The 21,001-nt window shown below is 49.7% G+C and overlaps 4 protein-coding genes across 4 annotated transcripts; 3 read left to right on the top strand and 1 right to left on the bottom strand.

The window, feature by feature from the left end:
- FPRO_09364 (uncharacterized protein) lies at positions 1–2,405 on the top strand (the record flags this gene model as incomplete). Its single annotated transcript, XM_031232748.1, has 4 exons — positions 1–719; positions 782–1,177; positions 1,231–1,760; positions 1,813–2,405. 4 exons carry the CDS (start codon positions 1–3, stop codon positions 2,403–2,405), a joined length of 2,238 nt encoding a protein of 745 aa, XP_031082654.1.
- Positions 2,406–4,999: 2,594 nt separating this feature from the next.
- On the bottom strand, positions 5,000–6,496 carry FPRO_09365 (uncharacterized protein; the record flags this gene model as incomplete). Its single annotated transcript, XM_031232749.1, has 3 exons — positions 5,000–6,042; positions 6,122–6,280; positions 6,421–6,496. The coding sequence occupies 3 exons, from the start codon at positions 6,494–6,496 to the stop codon at positions 5,000–5,002; spliced, it is 1,278 nt and encodes a 425-aa protein (XP_031082655.1).
- Positions 6,497–7,090: 594 nt separating this feature from the next.
- On the top strand, positions 7,091–7,423 carry FPRO_09366 (uncharacterized protein; the record flags this gene model as incomplete). The annotated part of the gene is made up of 1 exon (XM_031232751.1): positions 7,091–7,423. One exon carries the CDS (start codon positions 7,091–7,093, stop codon positions 7,421–7,423), a length of 333 nt encoding a protein of 110 aa, XP_031082656.1.
- A 9,287-nt stretch (positions 7,424–16,710) lies between these two features.
- On the top strand, positions 16,711–17,899 carry FPRO_09367 (uncharacterized protein; the record flags this gene model as incomplete). Its single annotated transcript, XM_031232752.1, has 3 exons — positions 16,711–16,724; positions 16,809–16,875; positions 16,934–17,899. The coding sequence occupies 3 exons, from the start codon at positions 16,711–16,713 to the stop codon at positions 17,897–17,899; spliced, it is 1,047 nt and encodes a 348-aa protein (XP_031082657.1).
- Positions 17,900–21,001: the final 3,102 nt, after the last annotated feature.

Here is a 21,001-nt window from a genome sequence, read left to right on the forward strand (position 1 = left end):
ATGAGTACAAAGCTAGAAAACGAGGCAGAGGATGCCAACATCTCATATCCCTCGCCCGGCACTGAGGCAATGGAAGCTGGCCCTTTTTACAACACTAGTGGCCGAGACGTCCCTCAAGACCACCAAGAGCACGAGCACCATGAGCATCATGAGTCCCATCACGAGCCTCATCATGAACAGTTAGACCATCATGCGCCGGAACAAGTACAACATGTGCAAGCTCCAGAGCACAATCAGAATGACCTGCAACCTCCAGAACCGGAAACCCCTCAGCAGCACGTTCCTCGTCCTGCCAACCTGGAAGAGCTTCAGCTGGCAGCCCAGTTAGGCCAAGGTCTAGCTGGAGCGCCCATGATGCCAGCCACAGACCCCAACATGAACGTCGAGGACCCCAACCTGCGAAGCATCATGCCTCACCCTGACCCCGAGCAGCAGCAGACACCGTCATATGTTCACGATACTCCGACGAGCGACCAAATGGTATCGCACGCCATGTCTGTTTCTGTTGGGCCACCAATGGGCCCCCAATACCCTATCGACAACAGCATCCCACCCAGAAAACGATCAAAGGTGTCAAGGGCGTGCGACGAGTGTCGGAGGAAGAAAATCAAGTGTGACGCCCAGTCAGATACTGGGGACGCTCCCTGTTCCAGTTGTGCTAGATCATCCATTAGATGCCTATTCAGCCGCGTACCGCAGAAAAGGGGTCCAAGTAAAGGGTATGGTTTTGATACCTGCAAGCAATTACGCACTGAAAGTCAAAAACTGACAGCCTCAACAGATATATCAAAGAACTTGCAGATCGCATCCATAGCATCGAAAACAAGCTCGAGTCCGATGGAGGCCTGAGCCAAGACGACATCGACAGACTCTTTTCCACAGATCGACCTCGGCAAAGCCAAGGCGAGGATGCTGCTCGAAAACGACCCTTTTCCAGTATTTCGACAAACGATTTTGTTACACCCTCGCGACAAATGCCATGGGGCTCGGACCACAGGATGCAGGCCTCACCAGGGACTTCTGAAGCATATTCAGCTTACAACAACAACTCGTTGGCACCCCAAGCTACACCCATTAGGCCAGACACTACGCCCTCGAAACCTCCCGTGGCTGCCATGGACGTGTCAATGCCAGATGCTCATGAGACCGTTGACATCGACGAAAGCATGCTACAGAGGTCAGTGATCCGTCACCGAAACCCTTTTCCGCAACTAACATGTCGTTATTCAGTTATTTGTCAACTGTTGGCCCTGTGTATCCGATATTGCCAAGCACAAAGAATCGAATGCAGGCGTTACTCGCGCAGTGCCCAACATCGGTCCAGAATGCATTCGCCAATGCTCTTCCCGCTGTCGTAGGATCCGGTGGTGACACAAAGCTTGCTAGCTTGCTACTTATGGAACGCGAGAGCGATGAAACCCATGCCACACAAGCCACCTATATTGTCCATGCCCAAACGCTGTTGCTGCTTATTATCGACGCAGACTGGCGTTCTTCACCAACTCTGCCTTACTTGCTTTCTCGTGCAGTTGGTCTGGCCAATTCGATTAATCTATGGCGATACACTCCCGTCGAGTTGGTTTTGGAGTCCGACTCGGACTCAGATGACCAGCTATCAGTGCGGATATGGTGGTCATTGATCCTGATGGACCGTTGGCATGCTGTCGGCAAAGGAAAACCACCAATGATACCCGACAATAGTACAGTCGCTCCTCCTGGCCTGGAGAAGATCCTGGGAGATGTGTGCTTTTACCTTGCTCGTAAGTGATAACTAGTTCACTATAGGTAGTTGATCGCTGACCGAGACTCTAGGACTTTCAAAGCTGCTCAACTGTCTGTGGCAAGCTATCTTCACATTGCAGCTCGGAATGTCCACAACCGAGGAGATAGTGGCACGCATACTCGCAGATTATGTCGAGAACTACCGAGAAGATCTCCCTGCGCATATCTTGGCTACGTCGCATCCCGTGGTGCATCTAGCATACTGGCACTGTAAGCTCATGGTTGTGCTTTTGACACCAGGCGCTACGCCGACCGAAACGTTATGGCCTACCAAGGAAGTGATCAACCTTCTCTTTGCAAACGAGCACCTACGCAGTCCACTCGTCAATCACTTTGTGTCTCTTATCACGATGTCTCTGGCGAAGCTTGTCAAGATCGACAAGTCGCGAGAAGAAGCCACACAGCTGATCAAGGGCATTGTGGAAAAGCCAAACGAAATGTGGAATGGTGTTCGCGACAAACTCTCGGAATTCTTGCGTCCAACATCGTCAGTGGAGGCGGCAGCGAGCCAAGGCCTTCAACACCTGGCAGATCTTGCCACAGCACATGAGGGCATTGCACCGGGAGGTGATGATATCTCATTTGGGCCATCGTTGGCATCAGGGTATTTGGATATGGCGTAGGGCATCATTCAAAAAACACAACAAGACCTGTACGCACACGTGTGAAGAGGCGATGACCATTGTTAGGCGATGGGATTTGTATAATTATTATTCCCCTTTTTGGTACTTGTTAAACTGGGGTAACGGAAAATGCGGAACGATGACAGTAGATGACAGTGCCAAGCTTGTGCCATGAACGATGGCGTTTGGGTTTTGTTGAGATACTATTTTGATACTTATCAACTTTGATATTTGAAATCCCATAATTGTCCTATTACAACGTTGCACAACCGAAGCTCTACTCTGTGTGCAGTAGCGGTTCCGAAACAGAGTTTTTCCCACGCTGTCCACAAGCTTGTCTGGTCAATCATGGCTCGAACTGTTACATATGTAGGGTCGAGGGAGAAAAAGTCAAAATCTTGCATATTCTAGCCGTACCTGATCGACACTACCTCTTCCCTCTCCGAGTACCGGACCAAGCTAAGAAAATCCGACGGTTCGGGAAACGAGTAATGGGAGAATTGAGTTTACGTAAATGGGTCTTTATCGAATTAGAGGCTTCTCCCACCCGACTACCGATAGACTAGTTGTTAGTTAGGGACTCAGGGTTAACAGGACTTGGTTGTGAAGCCGTCGGTCAGTACTCCGTAGTTGAAGACAAAAGGTTACCTAGTAGTTAGTAACAAGGTACGTGGAGACTCTGGCTCCGCTTAGCTTAGCCGTGCAAACGATAAAGAGGCTAGAGAGGCTAGACTGAAATCCTTGAGGCTATGCTTTGCTTGCCAAGTTGTTAGTTACTTAGCTTGTGTGGTTGGCTGTCGTGGCCGATACATGCGAGACGCATGTTTTGTCTACCGTACCTGGCTTCCATTTTCAGAAGCAGTATAGAAACCTTCTTTGCTTGATATGAAGTACGTACATGCGCTGTACGCCCCCCTCCAAATGCAACTTGGACTGCAGGCCAGGAAGAAAAAGACCAGGCCAGGCCCTGCATCACTGAGCTGATGCTTCTGTGCCGGCCCGGACCCGGTATGGACCGTTAGATGCATGTACAACACAGAAGCAGAGTACGGAAAAAAGCAAAGTGCATCTGTATGTTTTATCTGTGTGCATCTCCGAGCTCGAGAAAAACAAGTAGCGTACATGTAGATGTGCTAAAGAATCTTTCATGTGTGTGGGGTCTTTGGTGACATCTTTCATGACAGTTTCCAGCCTCCGTACTATTTTCATGGGGACCTCGGATGATCGACATTGTCTAGAAACAACCAGGAACATCACCAGAGCTTGTACGTAAAGCAAGACACATCGAATGCAGAGGGCTGATGATGTCCTGGTCCAAGTGCCACGTCTTCCTTAAATCCCTGTTGACCCCGGCTTGGGGATCCCTGGAATCATGGGGTGGAAAAGAAATGACAGAGAAATAGGGTGCTCATCTGTGGCGGCTTGCGCGCGGGCCTATAGGATACCAACAATATGAAAGAAACGCTGGCTGTTTCTGAAATCAGGCCTAGAGACCTGGCATTGTTGTTGGTCGAGCACCTCTTGCATTAGACCCCTAGACAGCAGAAGGCATCCTTTTGGATATCTCGTGCACCACGCAACTTGGCTGGTCGAACCACTTCGTCTCCGGGCGTCCGACGATGGGCTGCAATGGGATCCGTGTGATGTTGTTTTGAAGCAATGACAAGTGATACTGCCGGAGTTCGAAGCAAGCTGGTGTCAGTGATCCTCAATGCATATCGACACAATCACCCAACGTATGTAAATATGTATGGTGGAACGGTATTTGGTGGTGTTGGCTCATGGACCTCGACTCGGTTGGTCTTGGTCCTCAGTCATAAAAGTCTATTGCGTTAAATCAAGTCATGCCGAGTACTCTTCATCGTACCCAGATTGAGACCAGAAGCAGAAACATCGAACCAAAAATAACAAAGAACGATGATAAACAATTGAGTCAACAGACGCAATAACTGCTTGACAAACGAGTCTAGAATATGCAATCTCCCTCCTTCTTGCATCGCTCAGCTTGTAAATTCCCCATGCAGATCAAATCGAGCGCAGGTCGACGGACCACCAGTGCAACCTAGTCTTCTTCCCTTGGTCTGATTGCCATGGTCCGTCAGCCATTGCTTTCAAACTGAATTTTGTCTGTCTTGATCACATTTCTTTTCGCAAGCTAAATCATCCAAACATATTGCACTGCTCGTCTCTTCTTTGTCCTTGCTCTGCTTCTTGTGTAATTCAGAAAGCCATCTGCGCCTGCTCTATCCTTTCCATCCCTCCTAGCCGATAGTAGGAAAACTCATGCTCATCAATACTCTCAAACCGTCTACTTCATGGATGAGAGTGTTGTCTGTCGTAATCATCACCGCAAGAAACCTAGGCATCGTGCAGATGCGATTGGTTTGCGGGTGGTTGTGAGCGTAGATTCGCTCTGTATAAAACGTATATATGTTGCGCTCTTCACGCGAAATGAGTAAAAGAAGCCATGCCTCTCATGGCCTCAATTCGTTTGGTATTTTTCAACGCCTGCCGGTGCGTCACCCTAATGACTTGAAATAAAAAAACCCAATGGGTATTGTGTACGCCAAAATATTCGAAAGCTCGATAATTTCTCAGATGCCCCAGAAGCTAGGCACTGAAGCAGGGCCGAGAGGCTCGGGGCTTTCGTCCATTGTAGTGATGCCCTCGTTGTAATTGGGCATCCAGAAGGCAGGGTCGTCCTCGACCATGGATAGACCGGCTCCCGCCATAGGGCCACTATCTGCTCCCTTGTAGAAGCTGTCGTAGTCGATGGTAGTGAGGTCGGTCGAGTTGGTCATCACGTTGCCGTTCTGTCGGATGAAGCTATCGGCACGGCTGAATCCTTCCAGGCCGTCATAGTCGCCGTCTCCTCCGGGAAGAAAATCTTCCACTTCGGAAACCTCGCCCGAGGTCGATGTAGTGTTTGCCAGGTGGGGAAGGTGCTCTGAACCGCTACCGAAATCGAAGAGGCCATTGAAGCTCTGAGTACCGGCCTGGCTATAACTGGAAGGCGTGAAACTCTCGCCCTTCATCTCTGAAAGATCATAGTGGCTCCAGTCGACTGAGGCAGCACTGAGACCAGCGCTGTACATGGGGGCATCTGTCTCTGAATTGAAACCAGATCCAAACAGATCAAACGTACTGTTAGCCATATAAGGAGGGTACTCGATGCCTGAAAGGTCCAGAGGAGGCAGGTTGCCATTGAGGTTCTGGAAGCTGCTCGCACCACTCATCAGGGGCGATGCGGTTTCTGATTTGACCCTTCGCTCTCGGTTGGTAGCAGCGCGTGCTCGGCTACTGGGAGGTTCCCGTGTGCTCTTCTGCAGCATGCTTTCGGCGCCTAAGCTGCCAGTGCTGTGAGCCGAGTTCACCCTGTTAAGCTGATATGGGCCACATTTTTGCGAGACCCGGTTGCTTCGGTGAGCAGGCTTGTGGTTGCCGTGCTGATCGAAGGTCAAGACCCCGTCTGAGTGGACCGTGTTGGCTCGTCGTCGTCGACCCGGAGGCTTCGGACGGCCACTAATGCTAAGGGTCAAAGACTCGCGCTCCGAGTCAGATTCAGGAACGGTGTCAAGAGCAGGCTCGTTCTTGTGAGAGCAGCTGCAGGGGCCACCATGGTTACAGCAACATGTCTCTGCGAAAGTTTTAGAAAATGCGAATTGTGTCGAGCGTCTCGAGGTCTGTAACACCTCGAGAAACCAGAGGAAGCTCACCAGTGTGCCCCTCAACGGCTGGCTGCAAGTGGGCACATTTACTTGTCTTCTCGCCGCAGTCGCACTTGACGTGAGCAGAGCGCGACTTACGCATGGCGCGACAGTGAGCGCATTGGGAAACTGGTCGACCCTTCTTGTTGATGTGTTGAAGAGGGCGGTCTATCGAAGGGATTATGGTCAGTACAGAGAACAGAGCTAAGCTTGGAGCAATGTCCATGGACGAGTACTGGGTTTACATCCAGCCAAAGGTAATGACTGGGACCGATAACCCATAACTTCAGTCTTGAGTTCCGACTTACCGGAATGTTGGCAGTTGCTCACGCGGTGGCCGCGGACGCAAGCCTCGCAAGCATACTTTTCTCCATCAATTATCATTTTGGCGGGTGCAGACTGGCTCAAGGTGCAGTCGACTTGAGGTTAAACGGCGAGCTAGAGAATCGTGGAAACGGTCGTTTCTTGACGAAAGCCAGATATGTAGGATCCAAGGTGACCAAGTTCGAGTCGAGTATGCTCGGTCCGGCCAAGGTGGAGGGAGGATATAGTGGGTTTCTATCGACACCGATATCCAAGGCTTGTGTATAAGTGTCCCGCAAAAGCGCTCCCACGCTAAGAGAGGAAGTGGATTGAGGTTGGGGAAACGGAGTCGAGAAAGCTTTGTTAAACCGGACAGTCAAGTTTCAGTAACATATCGTGACGGAGCTTAGGCAGAGCTGGAAGAGGCTGAAAAACGAATCCAGACAAGGAACGTGGGAGCAGAAGACTATAATAAAAGTTTTCGAGGGCAAGTTGGACAAAACCAATTGATGAGAGAGAGGAACGGAGTGGAGATACACCGGCCAGTAGGTGGGTAATTTTCCCTTGGGGTGTCTTGGGGTCTCCTCTGGAACTGTATGGTACAGTAGGTTCCTAAACCTAGCTTGTGGCCGGGTTGGATCGCTCGCTACTGTAACCCTGGGCCCTGGGGGTGCGATGCAGATTGTAGTGGTGGGTGTAGAGAGGGAGTGCGCCGCAGGAATACCTGAAATGGATGGGCGGACGAGGTCGGCGGCAGGACCGGGGTTTCTTCTGGTGCACGCTGCAGACTGCACAGCACAAGCGGGTTTGGCGCCTTCAGCTACAGAGCCAGAGCCAGCTAAGACAACGACATCGACGACGAAGTCCAAGCCAAGCCGCCCTGCTGGAGACGCTGTGGGTGGAGATGTCGGCCCGGATGGTCGGAGCGTTCTCGTTCTGCGTTGTTCGTCGCTCGTCGGACTTGGTACTGTAGCTTTGGTGACGTCGGCGGCCGACACCAATTGGTGAACGGAGATCAGAGAACGGAGAACACACCGCACAACTAAGCGTGCTCCCTGAGGAACACCCTGAAGGACGCCGTGCAAATGTGAGGTTGGGAAACAGAGGAAAGAAGTAAAAGTGAAAGATACGGGAGAGATTCGAGGAAGAGAGCCTCTTTTATGACAGACATTGAGTTTAACAGGAGATAATGACGAACTGCAGCGCGAAACCCACAGAGCTCAGAGTCAAAAGACCAGAGCCCAAAGTAGCAGCGTTGAGGCGTGGTGGGCAACAGAACACCCATCGCAATGTGATGTGTCTGTGAATAGCAACATACTGGTAGCAGGCCAGCCGTGACCCTTGGTCCCTAGGCCTAACATGATCCCTGGATCATTAAGTTGTCCTGTACCGAATCGATCCGCATAAGTGAAATCGAATTCTTGCTTTCTCGCTGGTTAATTCCGCCAGCGTGCCCGCTCACATTGGACATTCTTTGCCTACAGCCCCTAGGGTCCATGTTCTCAATATCCTTGCCTTGCCTTGCCTTGAATAGCAAGGCGAGGCGTGGAGGTCGCGGACACGGGCGCGATCGAGGATACTCGGCTGTACAGTGTGGGACGATGGCGCAAGCAACAAGGTGACCGGGCTGGGGCACCGGGGTGGAAAGCATGGGCTGGGATGGGGGACAAGGGTTCTGGAGCGACCATGACGAGCTTGAGAGGACAGAGAAGACATCGTCAGTGGTCATCTTCCGTTGTGGTCCGTGGCATGGCATGGGCCATTGCTGAAGACGTGGGATTGAGACCGAGTTCGGGATAGCGTCCTCTAGTTGTTTCTCGAGGGGAAGGGTTCAAACATGAGCGAGCCTGTGATATAGAATCGCTGGGCATACATACGTTTGTGTGTGTGATTGGGGGCAGCGGGAGAAATGTTACCGAACATACTGCCGTCGCGTTTGCGTTGCTTCTAGATCGACATTTCTCAGCCGTGTGTGTTTATTAAGGGCGAGATTTGATACGCTCGCATAGGCCGTCAAACTTATTAGCCATTTGGTTGTCATCATGAATGAATCAACTGTCGAGTGAGAGCTTGGGGGATTTGTGGAGCTCATGGCCCGTGGGATGGTGATTTATCCATGAATGTTATAGCGGATGGATCACGATTGAATGGGGGAAGTAGTGCAAGATTGGTGCGAGACAGATTACAGTGGAGAGATGCGGAGTGTACAAAGTGAGAAGGAGCAAGAGCAGGAGAACCGCAGGAGAAGGGGAGAGGGAAAGAGGGCTGGAGGGAAAGAGGAGCCGCAAGCATTGGCATTAGACATGGATTCGTAGTTCACATGTGTCCTCAGTAAGATAATCATGTAATTACAATGCAGTTTCTCCATCACCTTCCTGTTTATTGGCAATTCAGACCACAACAGAGCAGAGCAATTCAGCATCGGGAACTAGGTAAATGGACGATGAGAAGGGGTTGCTGTTTTCGGGATTGCCTACCGTATGTAAAAACGTGTGTCTGCGGGTAAATTAGGTTGACTGGCATAACGGGACGGAGGGACGATCAGAATATATCCATGCTTAACTTTATGGGAGAATCCGGACTCAGCAGAGACGCTGACTGGCTTGAACTGACATCCTAAACCCAGTGTTCAAGGCCAAAACAGCCACAGTTTCTGTCTGGTCTTGCACCTAATCCTTCGTGTTGCAGCCGCTCCGCGTCTCACGTCAAGAAGAGAATAGTGCAACAGAGACAGGGACCACTGGGCGATACGTACTGTGCGCACTACGTATGTATAGAAGATATTATTTGGGATAATAATCGACTGTATGAAATTCAACACGACAGTAACATTATCGTGTCCTCATCAAATCCACTTCCGCTGTGACTTGGGCTTGAAATCTGACGCTTAGTTGGCGCCTCGTGCAGCCGGACATCGGCTCTGTCGTGACTTGGGAACCTCTGGTGCAGGTATTGTCGCGTGCAGACAATGCCCTGCCCTGTACCTGACGTGATGGTACACTGACATATCTCAGAGGCTCGTCTAGTGGCCGTTTGGCTGGGGTTATCAGACTGGGGGCAGGGCAGGATTCGACATTCGTCAATGAGGATCACGGCACAGCAAGTTCAAGGATGCCGCTTAGCCATTGGCTGTACCGAAGCTCAAGACGGGTACGATCAAACCAGGTTAGACTGGCAGATTTGATCCAGGTCATCAAACGAAAAAAAAAAGAAAAGAAAAGTTTTACGTACATGCAGAACAGTACCTTATCGGCGGAGCATCTTCGGGACGATCCATCCACCCATCAAACTTGAGTTGGTGGCGGTGGCCGGTGGCCGGTATCTGTTCGGAAATTCGCAATCCTTGCTCTGGTTGGTTGGTCGGTGGGTTCTTACAATTGCTGAGAATGACTAAGGTAAGCTGATTGTATTATTGAAATGCTCCTTGTCATGTATAATATTAGCACCCGAGCATCTCGCTTTTTGAGGTCCATTAACAATGGCAGAGCCGACGGATGTTATTGCAAGGCTCCCGTCTGTGCCGCTGCAAAACACACAAGTGAAGACAACCATGTGTACTGTGCCTCACTGTAGCCACACTGTACCAGATCAGGCTGATTGATTGCACTTCAACAGGTCCACCTATAAACATCCTCCAGCATCAGACAGCCTCCAGCTAATTCGATAGTGCGCGCTTGTACGGATACTCGTCTACATCCACACTTTGTCTTGCTGCATGAGTGCTTGGCAGAAACAGTAACGCCGCGGCTCCCTGAGAGAGAGAGAGAGAGATTGGGAGTTTCGGTTTGATTGCCGATACATCATGAATAGACTTTGCGAGGCGGCTCTATTCAAGTATACGACCTAGTCCGTTTTCAACCATGGATGGGCTGTAATCTCGTTCTCGCTTGCTGATGGCTGGTGCCCTGGCTACCTGGCAATCATCTTGTCATACTCCGTACAGCTCGTCGACTTGCTGCGCGGTGTGTCGCTTCTCGATTGACGATGCTGACTCCATTTTGCTGCAGGCAACAGTATCATCATGCTTGTTAGGCCCCTTGTGCAGAGTTCACGCGACTCTGTTACTCAAGGTCAGCCATAGCTACGTATAATCGTCCCGGAGACTTTTATCCACAGAGACCCCAGCGCCCCGGCTGGATCATACACTTTTATGCACCAGAGCCGGACAACGAAGCTCTAGGCTCCTTCTGGTGTTCGTGTCAAGGCATGCCGAGAATGTGCGTCAAGGCAAAGATGACAATGTCTCAGTCTGGATGGCCATCTCCAAGACCCTCGTGGACCCTGCAAATCATTGGATCCCAGGGTGCCCTCCAACCCAAAATTAAGCACCGACAGTGTTACCATGACAAGTGCACTTGTGTGCAGACCGCCGATCCAGGGGTAGGTAGCCCAGGCTGAACAGTCTTGGCTGTACAGATTCGCCGATGCTATTTGTAGCCTTGTCTCGACATGTATCTACCTGTTGGACTGCCTATCTTGGTATAATCCTTCGGACTATATGCGGTGCTTCGCCTTTCACATGAAGCACAGATCTTTAACTTATGACAAGCTGACCAAAGAAGAAAGCACCGCGCAGATTGACACTTCAGCTGGACTCTTCCACACTTGTAGTCCAGAGCTTTGATTGCTTCCTCCAGATGTGCAGGGCGGGTGGCTGAGACATTACCCATCCACCCATTGGCACCCTCAACTCTTCCGCGTCATCAGCATTGCACAACCAACCAGCCGTCTCCGCCCGGGTGATGCACTTTCGGTTCAGTTTTGTTGGTTTCGATTCGTTCCGGAATCTTTAGAAACGGATACCCTCCGAGGTGCGGTAGACTCTCGATTTTGTTCATGTACATTTGTAGTTATATTGTGACATTAGCATCCTGCAGCTCAGACACCAGGATTTCCCCAACTTCCCCCGCGATGCACGGATCCCGACGGGATAGTGCGGGCGAGCGGGTGCCGGGAGTTTGTCTTCTAACCAATATGGTTTCTAGGCTTCAACACAGCGACAGTTCATGATCGTTCGGGTGATCCAGCACGTATTCCTTAGATCAGCAACAATGTCATTTCCTCTATCTGATGCCATTTGATTTTGTCACTGCACTGCCGCTGACTTGGTGGATAATCCACTTTGACGATCCGCGCGAACCGTGTTCGAATCTTGAGAATCGGCTGGCGGCCATGGAGGATATCTATCACCGGGCACACCAAGTTCTTCCCCAATCATCGTGCTTCCGGTTACCACCAGAACCAACCAGGCCTGATGAACATGGGACGGGACCCCGATTTCTGCCGTTGCTTAGGTGCATGCCGTCTGTATTAAATCGTACTATGTATGTACTCCGCGATGCGTCTATGTCGGCTATCATACATACGTATTGACTTATTCAAAGAACTCTAATTCTCTGGCGTCTTTGCCGGCAAAATACTGATAATGGATACAAGCCCCTTTATCCACACAAAGAATGAGGACCACGAGCCTGGTTACAGTGAGCGTCCGGCTTATATGTAACACTTCATTTCAATGACGATTATCTCCAGCCAGCAAGGTTCAGTCAATGGGAATAAGTTCTTCGTATCCAAGGGTTTGGCAACTGGAAAAGACAATTCCGGACTCCGCATTCTGTGGTGGCTAGCCATCCAACTAGTACCAAGTTACGTATAACGAATCCCACAGCCGCGAAAAGCGACAGCCGCCTCTTTTATGCCCCCGCTCCTCAACTTGATGTGGGATGCCGAGGGGTCATCGGAGTTAGATCTGACCGCCTTGGAAGATCTATATGTATGAATTTCTGTGTCGTCCACGTGTGTGCATAGGATATCAAGATTCCGCCCTGAAATGGGAAGATGAAAGGCTCGTCGCTTGACCGCAACATATGCGGTGTCAGAGACGTCACGCAGGTACCAGAGTGATCTCTGGCGTGTCCAGCGATCGGAGGTCCATTCTGCACTCTGGCAGACCATTCCTTGCTCCTACTCCACGAGGCTCACGCAAGGGTCTGTACACGCCTGGCTGCTACTGGCTTGCATCTGTCACCGTCACTGTCACTTGTAACTTGTAACTTGAGTACTCTGCCGCATGTCTGGGGAAGAACCAAGAGTGAAGCAGGGGTTGGTGAATTGGCTGACAATGTCCTGAGATCTATGGGAATTACGATATTGATGTACCCTGCCACTACTCATGATACCTGACATTATACGGGATGCAGCGTACATATGGATAACTTCCTGGGGAAATTAACTACAGCCTCGTGGTCCACTATCGATCAACCGTTCTCCAACAGACTCTCCACATAGGCAAAAGAAATGCCTGATATCCGTTCATCCTTGCTTCGGAGATGTCAAAGAGAGGTCTCATTCCCGGGCTACATGTGCAAGCTTGACTAGTATGCGTCTACTCTGTATGGCTGTGCGACTTCGGGTCCTGGTCGCTCAAGCAGGAGATGTTTTGCAGTCAGCGAAGACCGACAAGTTGCACAAAGGGGCAGGTTGGATTGCGCCCGTTGTCAGTGTCAGATTGACAGACTCGAAAATGCAAAGTGCTAGCCAACAATGGACATCCAGACATCCTACAAGAAGCCAATATGAAGAAGTTCGAGACAGTGCTGGGTGTCTCGAGTTTGCACCGTTCCCAAAGTCACTCGAAAACAGACCGGAATCCTTGCCTAAGTTTGTCTAAGACTCCAGACATCCCATCGGGGCCCCATTGCCCGCCCCCACCATCCCGCATCTTTATATGCTTACATGATTGGTTCTTGGCTTCATGGCGGAATTCCCCCAAACAGGATTTTGGCTGTCTGCTCACTTCACACCCCGACCCTTGATCTGCTAGGTTCCAGCAGCTTTTCTAGAAGCCTGCGCCCCTGCATCCTTGTGGTACAGCGGAGGGAGCTTGGACCAAGCTGTCAGGCTTCTGATTGCCCGCAGACAAAAAAAATATGCGCCAGCTCTTGCATATGAATCAGCAGCGATACCGCTGTGGGATGCGCCAGGCGAGCCTCAGCAAACTTTGTGACTTTCAATCCTCGGTTTTCCTTTTAGCACCCGTGCTTCTTAGGTAAGTTTTTACCCCATGCTCAGAGTGGAATTGGGTGATCATTGCAAAGCTACCTACTACGTACATACATATGTACATACCATGCAGACTAAAGGAAATGTTGCTGATCAGCGAGACCTTGGCCACGTCTGTATGTAGTTGGCCGCTCGCCCATGGAATGAGGATTCGCTACCACTTACCAGGAAACGACGTTCGCCTACAAGACCGACCCGAGGAGATTTGTTGACCGGTTCCGTTATGTGGTTACTAACCTCACTAACTACACCGGCAGTTTTATGGGTGGCTCATGGGCCATGGCTGTACGTATCCGTTCACATTTGTTTTGTTGGCGATGGGGCTCATCTGCGACGCTTGACGGTAGCTACCTAGTAGCCTACCTTAGGTAGGTATGTTGGACGCGATACCCAAAGAGTCTTGGGTTCAATCTGCACGTCGACTCTTGCGATGGCGCTTCCGCCTAGCCGCATCTGCTTTGATCCACGGCCAATCTCCTCGTCTCAGGTCAAGGCAAGTTGTAAGAGGGTGAGGGTCGCCCTTGTCATGTGTGTCTTGAGCCTCTCCGGATGGGTACTTGCAGTCTCGTTACTTTACCACCATCTGCTGCGAGCGAGCGAGCGCAAAGTCTGAAATGAAATGAGTTGATGTGAAAATGAAACGAAACACGAGCCCTAATCAAGCGTTGAACGGTTAAGCGCCACGAAAAACCAAGGTCGAGAATGGAATAGCATGGAATGGGAAATGCACCCGCTTGAGATTGGCAAAAGACAGTTTCCATCCATTCATTGACCACAACATTATTAGCAAAGTTTCCTGGTCTTGTCAGACACAGACACAGACAGAGCCTCGTCTCCCAGGGGCTACCGCTTTCAGGCACGGCACGGCGCAAGAGGTGGGCTCGGTATACCAAGGGCAGCCGCGGTTGAAAGGAGTCTCCAAACGGGCCGGCTTGTCTTGATTCTCCATTTATTATGAAAATGGAATGGCTATCAATGGATCATGAGAGAGCGTGAGCCTGTGAGGACAGGTCGACGAACATGACCGCAAAGCAAAGCAAAGCAAAGCACCACAAAACAACGGTGCGGTGGCCGGGCCGTTGACGGCCGTAAAAGGCAACTCGAGCGTGACCTCAAATGATTGGTTTAAACGTGGTGCCTTGTCTTGCCCTGAAGCTTCTATTGGCCCAGAAGATATTCGAGAAAGGGGACATGTAATTGGCCGCCCAGCCATCGGTTAATCACAACCACCCCCACGCTGACCAGGCCAAATTGCAAAATCAAAACTCGCCCATATCTTTCACAAGTCGAAAATTTTTCCCTTTGCAACCACACAAGCACACAAAGTTGGGGTCAACCGCAACCACAACCACAACCATTCCACTGGGCGCCACGAGGTATTCAACAAGATATACCACGCTTAGGCGCTGATCGCCGACAGCGGCTGCAACCCAAGGCTATCGTCGTGTCGATTCTATCGTCATGGTTCCAATTTGAGAATCTCTGAGCTGTCTTGGAAGCGGCCGCCTCCGACACGGCTACGTGCATTTGGATTCGAATGCTGGATGTGAAATATGCTGCCTGACATGGCTGGGACAGCAATACCTCCAGCCCTCGCGTCGCAGCTATTCGCCATTCAGCATGGCATCATCTTTGCATCTGTCTACTGCAAGAGCCTCAAGCATGAGGCAATGCTATAATAGGTTTTCCGTGACACTGACATGTTCCCAACAGTTTCTCGTGTGTAATGTTTGCCAGCAACCGCGTTGGGATCTCCTCAGCGTGGTAATCGGCATTCAGTGTCTGCTCTCCATAGACCTGGATGTTTTTGCTCTGGCATAGATAAATTCGAACTCGTTGCTGGGCACCCGACTTTGAGAATGTCGTCTTGACTTCTTGGACAAGTCGGGAATCAGCTGTAGGCACATAATGAATGATTCTAGAGTATTTTGATATCCAGCCAGGTCGATAAAAACGACCAGTAGTTTTTGATGACGGCAACAGCTCCAATAGCTACGAGCCTTGATGAGTCGGCAGTTGACACATTGGTTGAGATCATGAGGGCCACCTTGCATCATGAATGTGGCTTACGTCGCGTGGGATTGACGGCAATAGCTGCTGGTCTCTATACCCTTCCTGTCTCGTGGTCTTTCTGGTCACTCGAGTAGGTGTTTGAATCTTACAATCACTCTCACTCATTCGCACATTGAAACCGATCATCAACGATCGGCGGGGTGTTCCGAACCGGGCGAACGGCGTCGCCGATTGGCAGCCAAGAATTTGGGTGTGAATAGCTCCCGAGATGGTTAACATGGAAGTTGGTTGATTGATTGATTACTTGCTTGCTCTACCTTGATGACTTGCCTTGTTTGAACAACGATGCTGACACATTACGGGAGACTAAGGGAACTAGAACAACTGGTTTTCGTCTCGTGTTGCATTTGCCGTGTTTCGGAGCGAACCACGACGAGAAGAAGCTGGAACTTGGGCTGTTTGATGCCAAAACTATCCGATGTTGGCGGGTCTACTTGGTCTGGAGGATCAATCATCATCAAGTTGACCTGACTTTACTTGTGCGTGTGTTCACCCACGCAGTGCTTCTATCTGGTTCAATCACCCAAGTCTCACAGGGCTTGCTTGCCATGCTGCCAGTGACGTGACGAGCACGGCTGGGTCCGATGAGATGGAAAGAGGTGCCATATGCAGCAGGTGGTGGCCGATCACTGCGACTAAGATGGTGTTGTCGAGGTTCATGATCCTTCTGAGAGGACAAGTATTATGTACACATGTAATTGGGTCTGTTACGACGGCGGTCGATCGGCCGACGGGAAAGATGAGGGCAGGGTCGATAATTGATTACAGTGACAAATGATTGCTCACTCAGTCACTGTCACTGTATTCCTTATGTATAGAAGCCCAAGTATCGTATAGAGGCTAGAGAGGATATTCTAAGGCTTGGCTTTTGCTGGGTTTCGATGGTGTGCTCCATCTCCAACCTCTCGGTCCCCAGGCGGAATGGACCTCGGTGTTCGGGGTGGAAGTGGCGGGGCTGGGTTGCTCTGAGGTTGAGTTAGAGCTTCATGACTGTAATTCAACCTCGTGTAAGTCTCGTATTCTATTGTATCGGCGGAGAAATACAGAGACTCGTTACTCATCAAGTCTGAAGCCTATCGAGACTTCTGTCGGCTTAATTAAAACGCCATCCATTGGGTGCCCTGAGAGCATAGGATAGAAAGGCCCGATACCTCGACATCATGGCAGACAACAGGTACCCAAGAAGCACCCATCATACGAATACTCAATTGCGCATAAGTCAAGTCTAAACTATTACTGACATGTACATCTGTCATAGCCGCGTTGATATCATCTTCATCGGTGCTGGCGCCGTTGGTTGCTTCTACGCTTCACGCCTTCATCACGTAACGCACCCAACTTCATGATATCCTGCATAGGTACACTCACTGACCATCATGATAGCCATCCCAAAATATCCACGTGTCTCTCGTGGCTCGCTCTAACTATGCTGCTATTCAAAAAGACGGTGTGAAGCTTCTGACACGAAGTTTTGGTGATTACACCTTCAACCCCGACGCGGCTTTCCCTTCTGTCGATGCTGCTGCTGGCACTTCATCAGGCGCAAAGCGAGACTGGCACTACATCTTCGTGACAACCAAGGCTCTTCCAGATATCAGCGATGACTCTTCCATCATCGAGCCCTTGGTAGGCCCAAAGTCATGTATCGTCCTTATCCAGAATGGTGTCGGTGTAGAGGAGCCCTTCCGCAAACGCTTCCCTAGTAACCCCATCGTCAGCGCTGTTACCGTTGTTAGTGCAGAGCAAACCTCTCCTGGTACTATTCGTCAGAACCGCTGGACGCGCATCAGCATCGGACCTTACACAGATGGTTTAGCCTCGAAGGACTCGGAGCTTGGCCGTCGTGGCACAGAGTCGACTGAAGCACTGCGTCGTTGGTGGACAGAGCTGGGTGGTATCAAAGACGTGGATCCCCATGATGAAGTCGGTCTTCAGACTGTGCGGTGGCACAAGCTCTGTATTAACGCAGCCATGAACCCCTCCGCTGTGCTCTCAGGTGGTCGTGGCAATGCCGACATGGTAGCAGATGACGAGCTCCAGCGACATCTACTGGGCGTGATGCACGAGATTCGAGATGCTGTGCCCAAGATCCTCGGCAGACCTTTCCCGGATAGTATGGCCAAACCTGAGAAGATCGTTGAGAGCACAGCCCGCAATAAGGGCGCAAGGCCGAGCATGCTTCTGGACTGGGAGGCAGGCAAGCCCTTGGAGCTTGAGGTGATATTGGGCAATCCTGTGAGGATTGCAAGGGAGAGAGGTGTTGAAATGCCTAGGTTGCAGAGCTTGTATGCGCTTTTGAGGTCAGCGCAGGCCATGAGGAGGAGGGAGCAGACCAAGGGGAAGCTTTGAGCTGCCATCTTGTTCAGAGACGAGTTGCAATATTACATCCTCTGTTAAGGCCAAGATAGAGGTTGCGATAGACATATCCGAATTGCCAACTGTTAGTTATCTATCCATTACAAGTTCTATTTCGTTGCCATACAAATCGCTCTCTTCTCATGATTCCAACGTCGGCGATAAAATCACTTGCCTTTTTTCTGAACGAGTGGACATCTTGAATTGAATTCATGTGATAAGTTCCATGCCGTAGGAAGGACACAGGCCGGTAACGTCCTTGATGTTGAATCGTATGTCAACGTGCTCAGCATAGTCCTGAGTGCCGAAAATGAACATTGAGTATTACGATTACGACATGGAAGAGCATATAAGATTGTTAAACCAGGCTCCCAATGAAATGCGAGGCCTTTCAAGCCAACACCCGATACTGCTCTTTCTCTCTTTCTCTTTCTCCGGTATTTCATCTTGACTCTCCGGCCTTCATACCAGCGGTTCCCTGCTTCAAATCATGGTATACGACCGTGATACACCATCTTATTCTTCATCTGGATATATTCTTGATGGATCAGTTACTCTTCATTTCATGAACCGTCTTTTATCAACACTCGCAGAGTCACCAAAGATTGTAGGGCGCTGATCTCTTAGCCACTCACCACCAATCCACAGGAATGCTTATCGTAATTTGACATATCATATATTTTGTTTGAGCTCAATAGTATTATAGAACAAGATCATATGTTCAGTCACTGCAAACCGATCACAGCTAAACTTTTTTGGCTCCAAACTCTGAGTGTCACCTCCCTGGACCTCGTCTTACCAAGCTGTTTGTTGGCTATTATGACCCGAATAGTATCTTCAGGGAACCAGATATCTCATGGGAAAAAATCAAATTCGAAGTTTCACTGCAAAACCTTATCATTCGGTGCATCGAAGAAAAGGAACATGTAACAGAACCGATATGGACAAAGGAATGGACTCGCGTCTCTCCTGGATACGGTCCCCGTGCAATAGGAACGGCAAAAACTGACCAAGAACATGAAACCACCAATACAGTGACGGTCCAATTCTGTTAGCTGCCAAGGCATGAGGTGTTACTCTTGGTGCAGGGAGGTACATCACTGCCCAACAATTAACTAAACATGGTCCTGACCAGATTATCTCGACAGCATTGAGACGAATCACTGGCACAACATTGCAATCCGGTATCTTGCCATGTCTCATATATCTGTTCAGTGGTCCTGCACTTCTGTCTGTTCATTACTAAACTCATCTGAGTATTTTACAGCGCACTGTAGGTCTCTGAAGAGTACTTGTTTGAAAGACCGGGTAGAGATCATTTCAGGATCCCCTGCATTGATTGGAGGTATTTGTCTAATAGATAAACTTCTTCATTGATTATGCTTAGCTATGTCTCTAATAGTGTATTCTTGTATGGTGAACCAAATCCCTTGTCAAAGGGGGGAAATCACAAAATTGGTATAGCAGAGACATTTAGAGGGGATGCAGAGTTTGTTTATCAGAAAAAACATCCCTAATATTATTGTGAGTCTTTAATCATGTCGTAGCTGGCTTATTGCCTTTATTCGAGGTCCTAGTTCTGGCATGGACGATCAAATACTGCATGGACGTCACATGGTTCACTACGTAAGTGTTTACATTTAGAAAACAAATAAGATCTGATAAGATATGCGCAGATCATTAGAGATTACCACAGATTAGTCGGTCTTGGATTACTCCACGACCGGCGACACCCCTGTTGAAGTTCTCGGGTTGGCTAACATCAAGGCTGAGTGATATCGTGTAAATCTTGTATTCTGCCGTTCAGTTGCTATGCCATCGAGTACACGTGGCCTACAAGTCGAATGGCGGTCCACTGACCAGAATTTTAATTTCAATTCCTCTTGATCCTCCCTATCATTGAACGCTACAAGGTTCCTCAGTGGGCGTAGATGATAGTGGCTACTCATCTTCATTGGCTTCAAGGGAGCGCCTTCAACCAAGCGGTGCTTGTACCGAAGGAGTGTATGATGGAAAGTGGATAAGTGTGGCGGGATATTTGACGGTAACCCTTCTGTCTATCCTCCAGTTGTATGTATATATGTACGCATGTCGTATGGCGTATGTCATATGTCACGCTGATGAGGTGGCACCAGAGTGAGGCGGTTACCCGTGGTTGCAAATGAACACGAAACAAACAAGATACTTCTTCTCCCGCCCTGTTTTCTCGAAGTCATGCCCCTGAGTACAGCTCAGCTACGGCACAGTTGTATTAAAGTGATCCCTTAACCACCTTTCCAGCAGCTTCACCGTCCTACTTTAGACCGCCGGCGCTCAGGACTGGGGCCTCTGTAGCCAAAAAGAAGTATTCCGAACTTGCCCCCTAATTCATCCTCCCATAACTTTCAAGGAGCTGAAGCTGAGATAAGTATTGGCGATTAGCCAGGATAAGCTCGATAAAGCTACACGTTTCGAGTTCCGTAGATCGACCAATCGAGATAGAGAAAGCTCGGCCGACCACTGATCTTCAAATATGACACTACGCAACTAGCCATGCTTAACATGTATAGCTAAGAATAACCATGGGATCACACTCTTGCGGCTTGGGCTTTCGCTTGTTCTCGAACGTTGTTGGATCGTCAAAGCTGTCATATCTCACAATCTCCATCTTAACTGATCTGGAGCTTGGACGATTTCGTGGCATAACCTAACCCACTCATTTGACCATTAGGCCTTTTTGCTCTGTTCGAGACTGGGATATCCTTGGATGAAAATTGCCAGCTCGTTTACTAGCCATATTCTTATATTGAGCTAGACATGGTTATATTTGCTTGGCATGGCCATCTTCGATGCCAGAACTTCGTGTCTACTGTGGATAGTGATAGCTACCGAATAGGCTAAGCAAGCATAGTTCCTGGTGGTCTATCTTGATTTCCCGTTTCCATTGACGTACTTGAAGAATCGGCTTGAATAGACGTCAAATCATCACGTCCAAGAGGAGGGTCCTGGCTGTATGGGAATGTCCATAACTAGGGTCGTTAGTAGGGACGACTTGAGTGGCAGCTTATTGCTAATTTTACGTGTTTACACGCAATTTTTCATAGATATATTCGATAA

This window comes from Fusarium proliferatum (genome assembly GCF_900067095.1).
Source record: "Fusarium proliferatum ET1 genome assembly, contig: FPRO_scaffold006, whole genome shotgun sequence".
In the NCBI taxonomy this organism is placed as follows: Eukaryota; Fungi; Ascomycota; class Sordariomycetes; order Hypocreales; family Nectriaceae; genus Fusarium; species Fusarium proliferatum.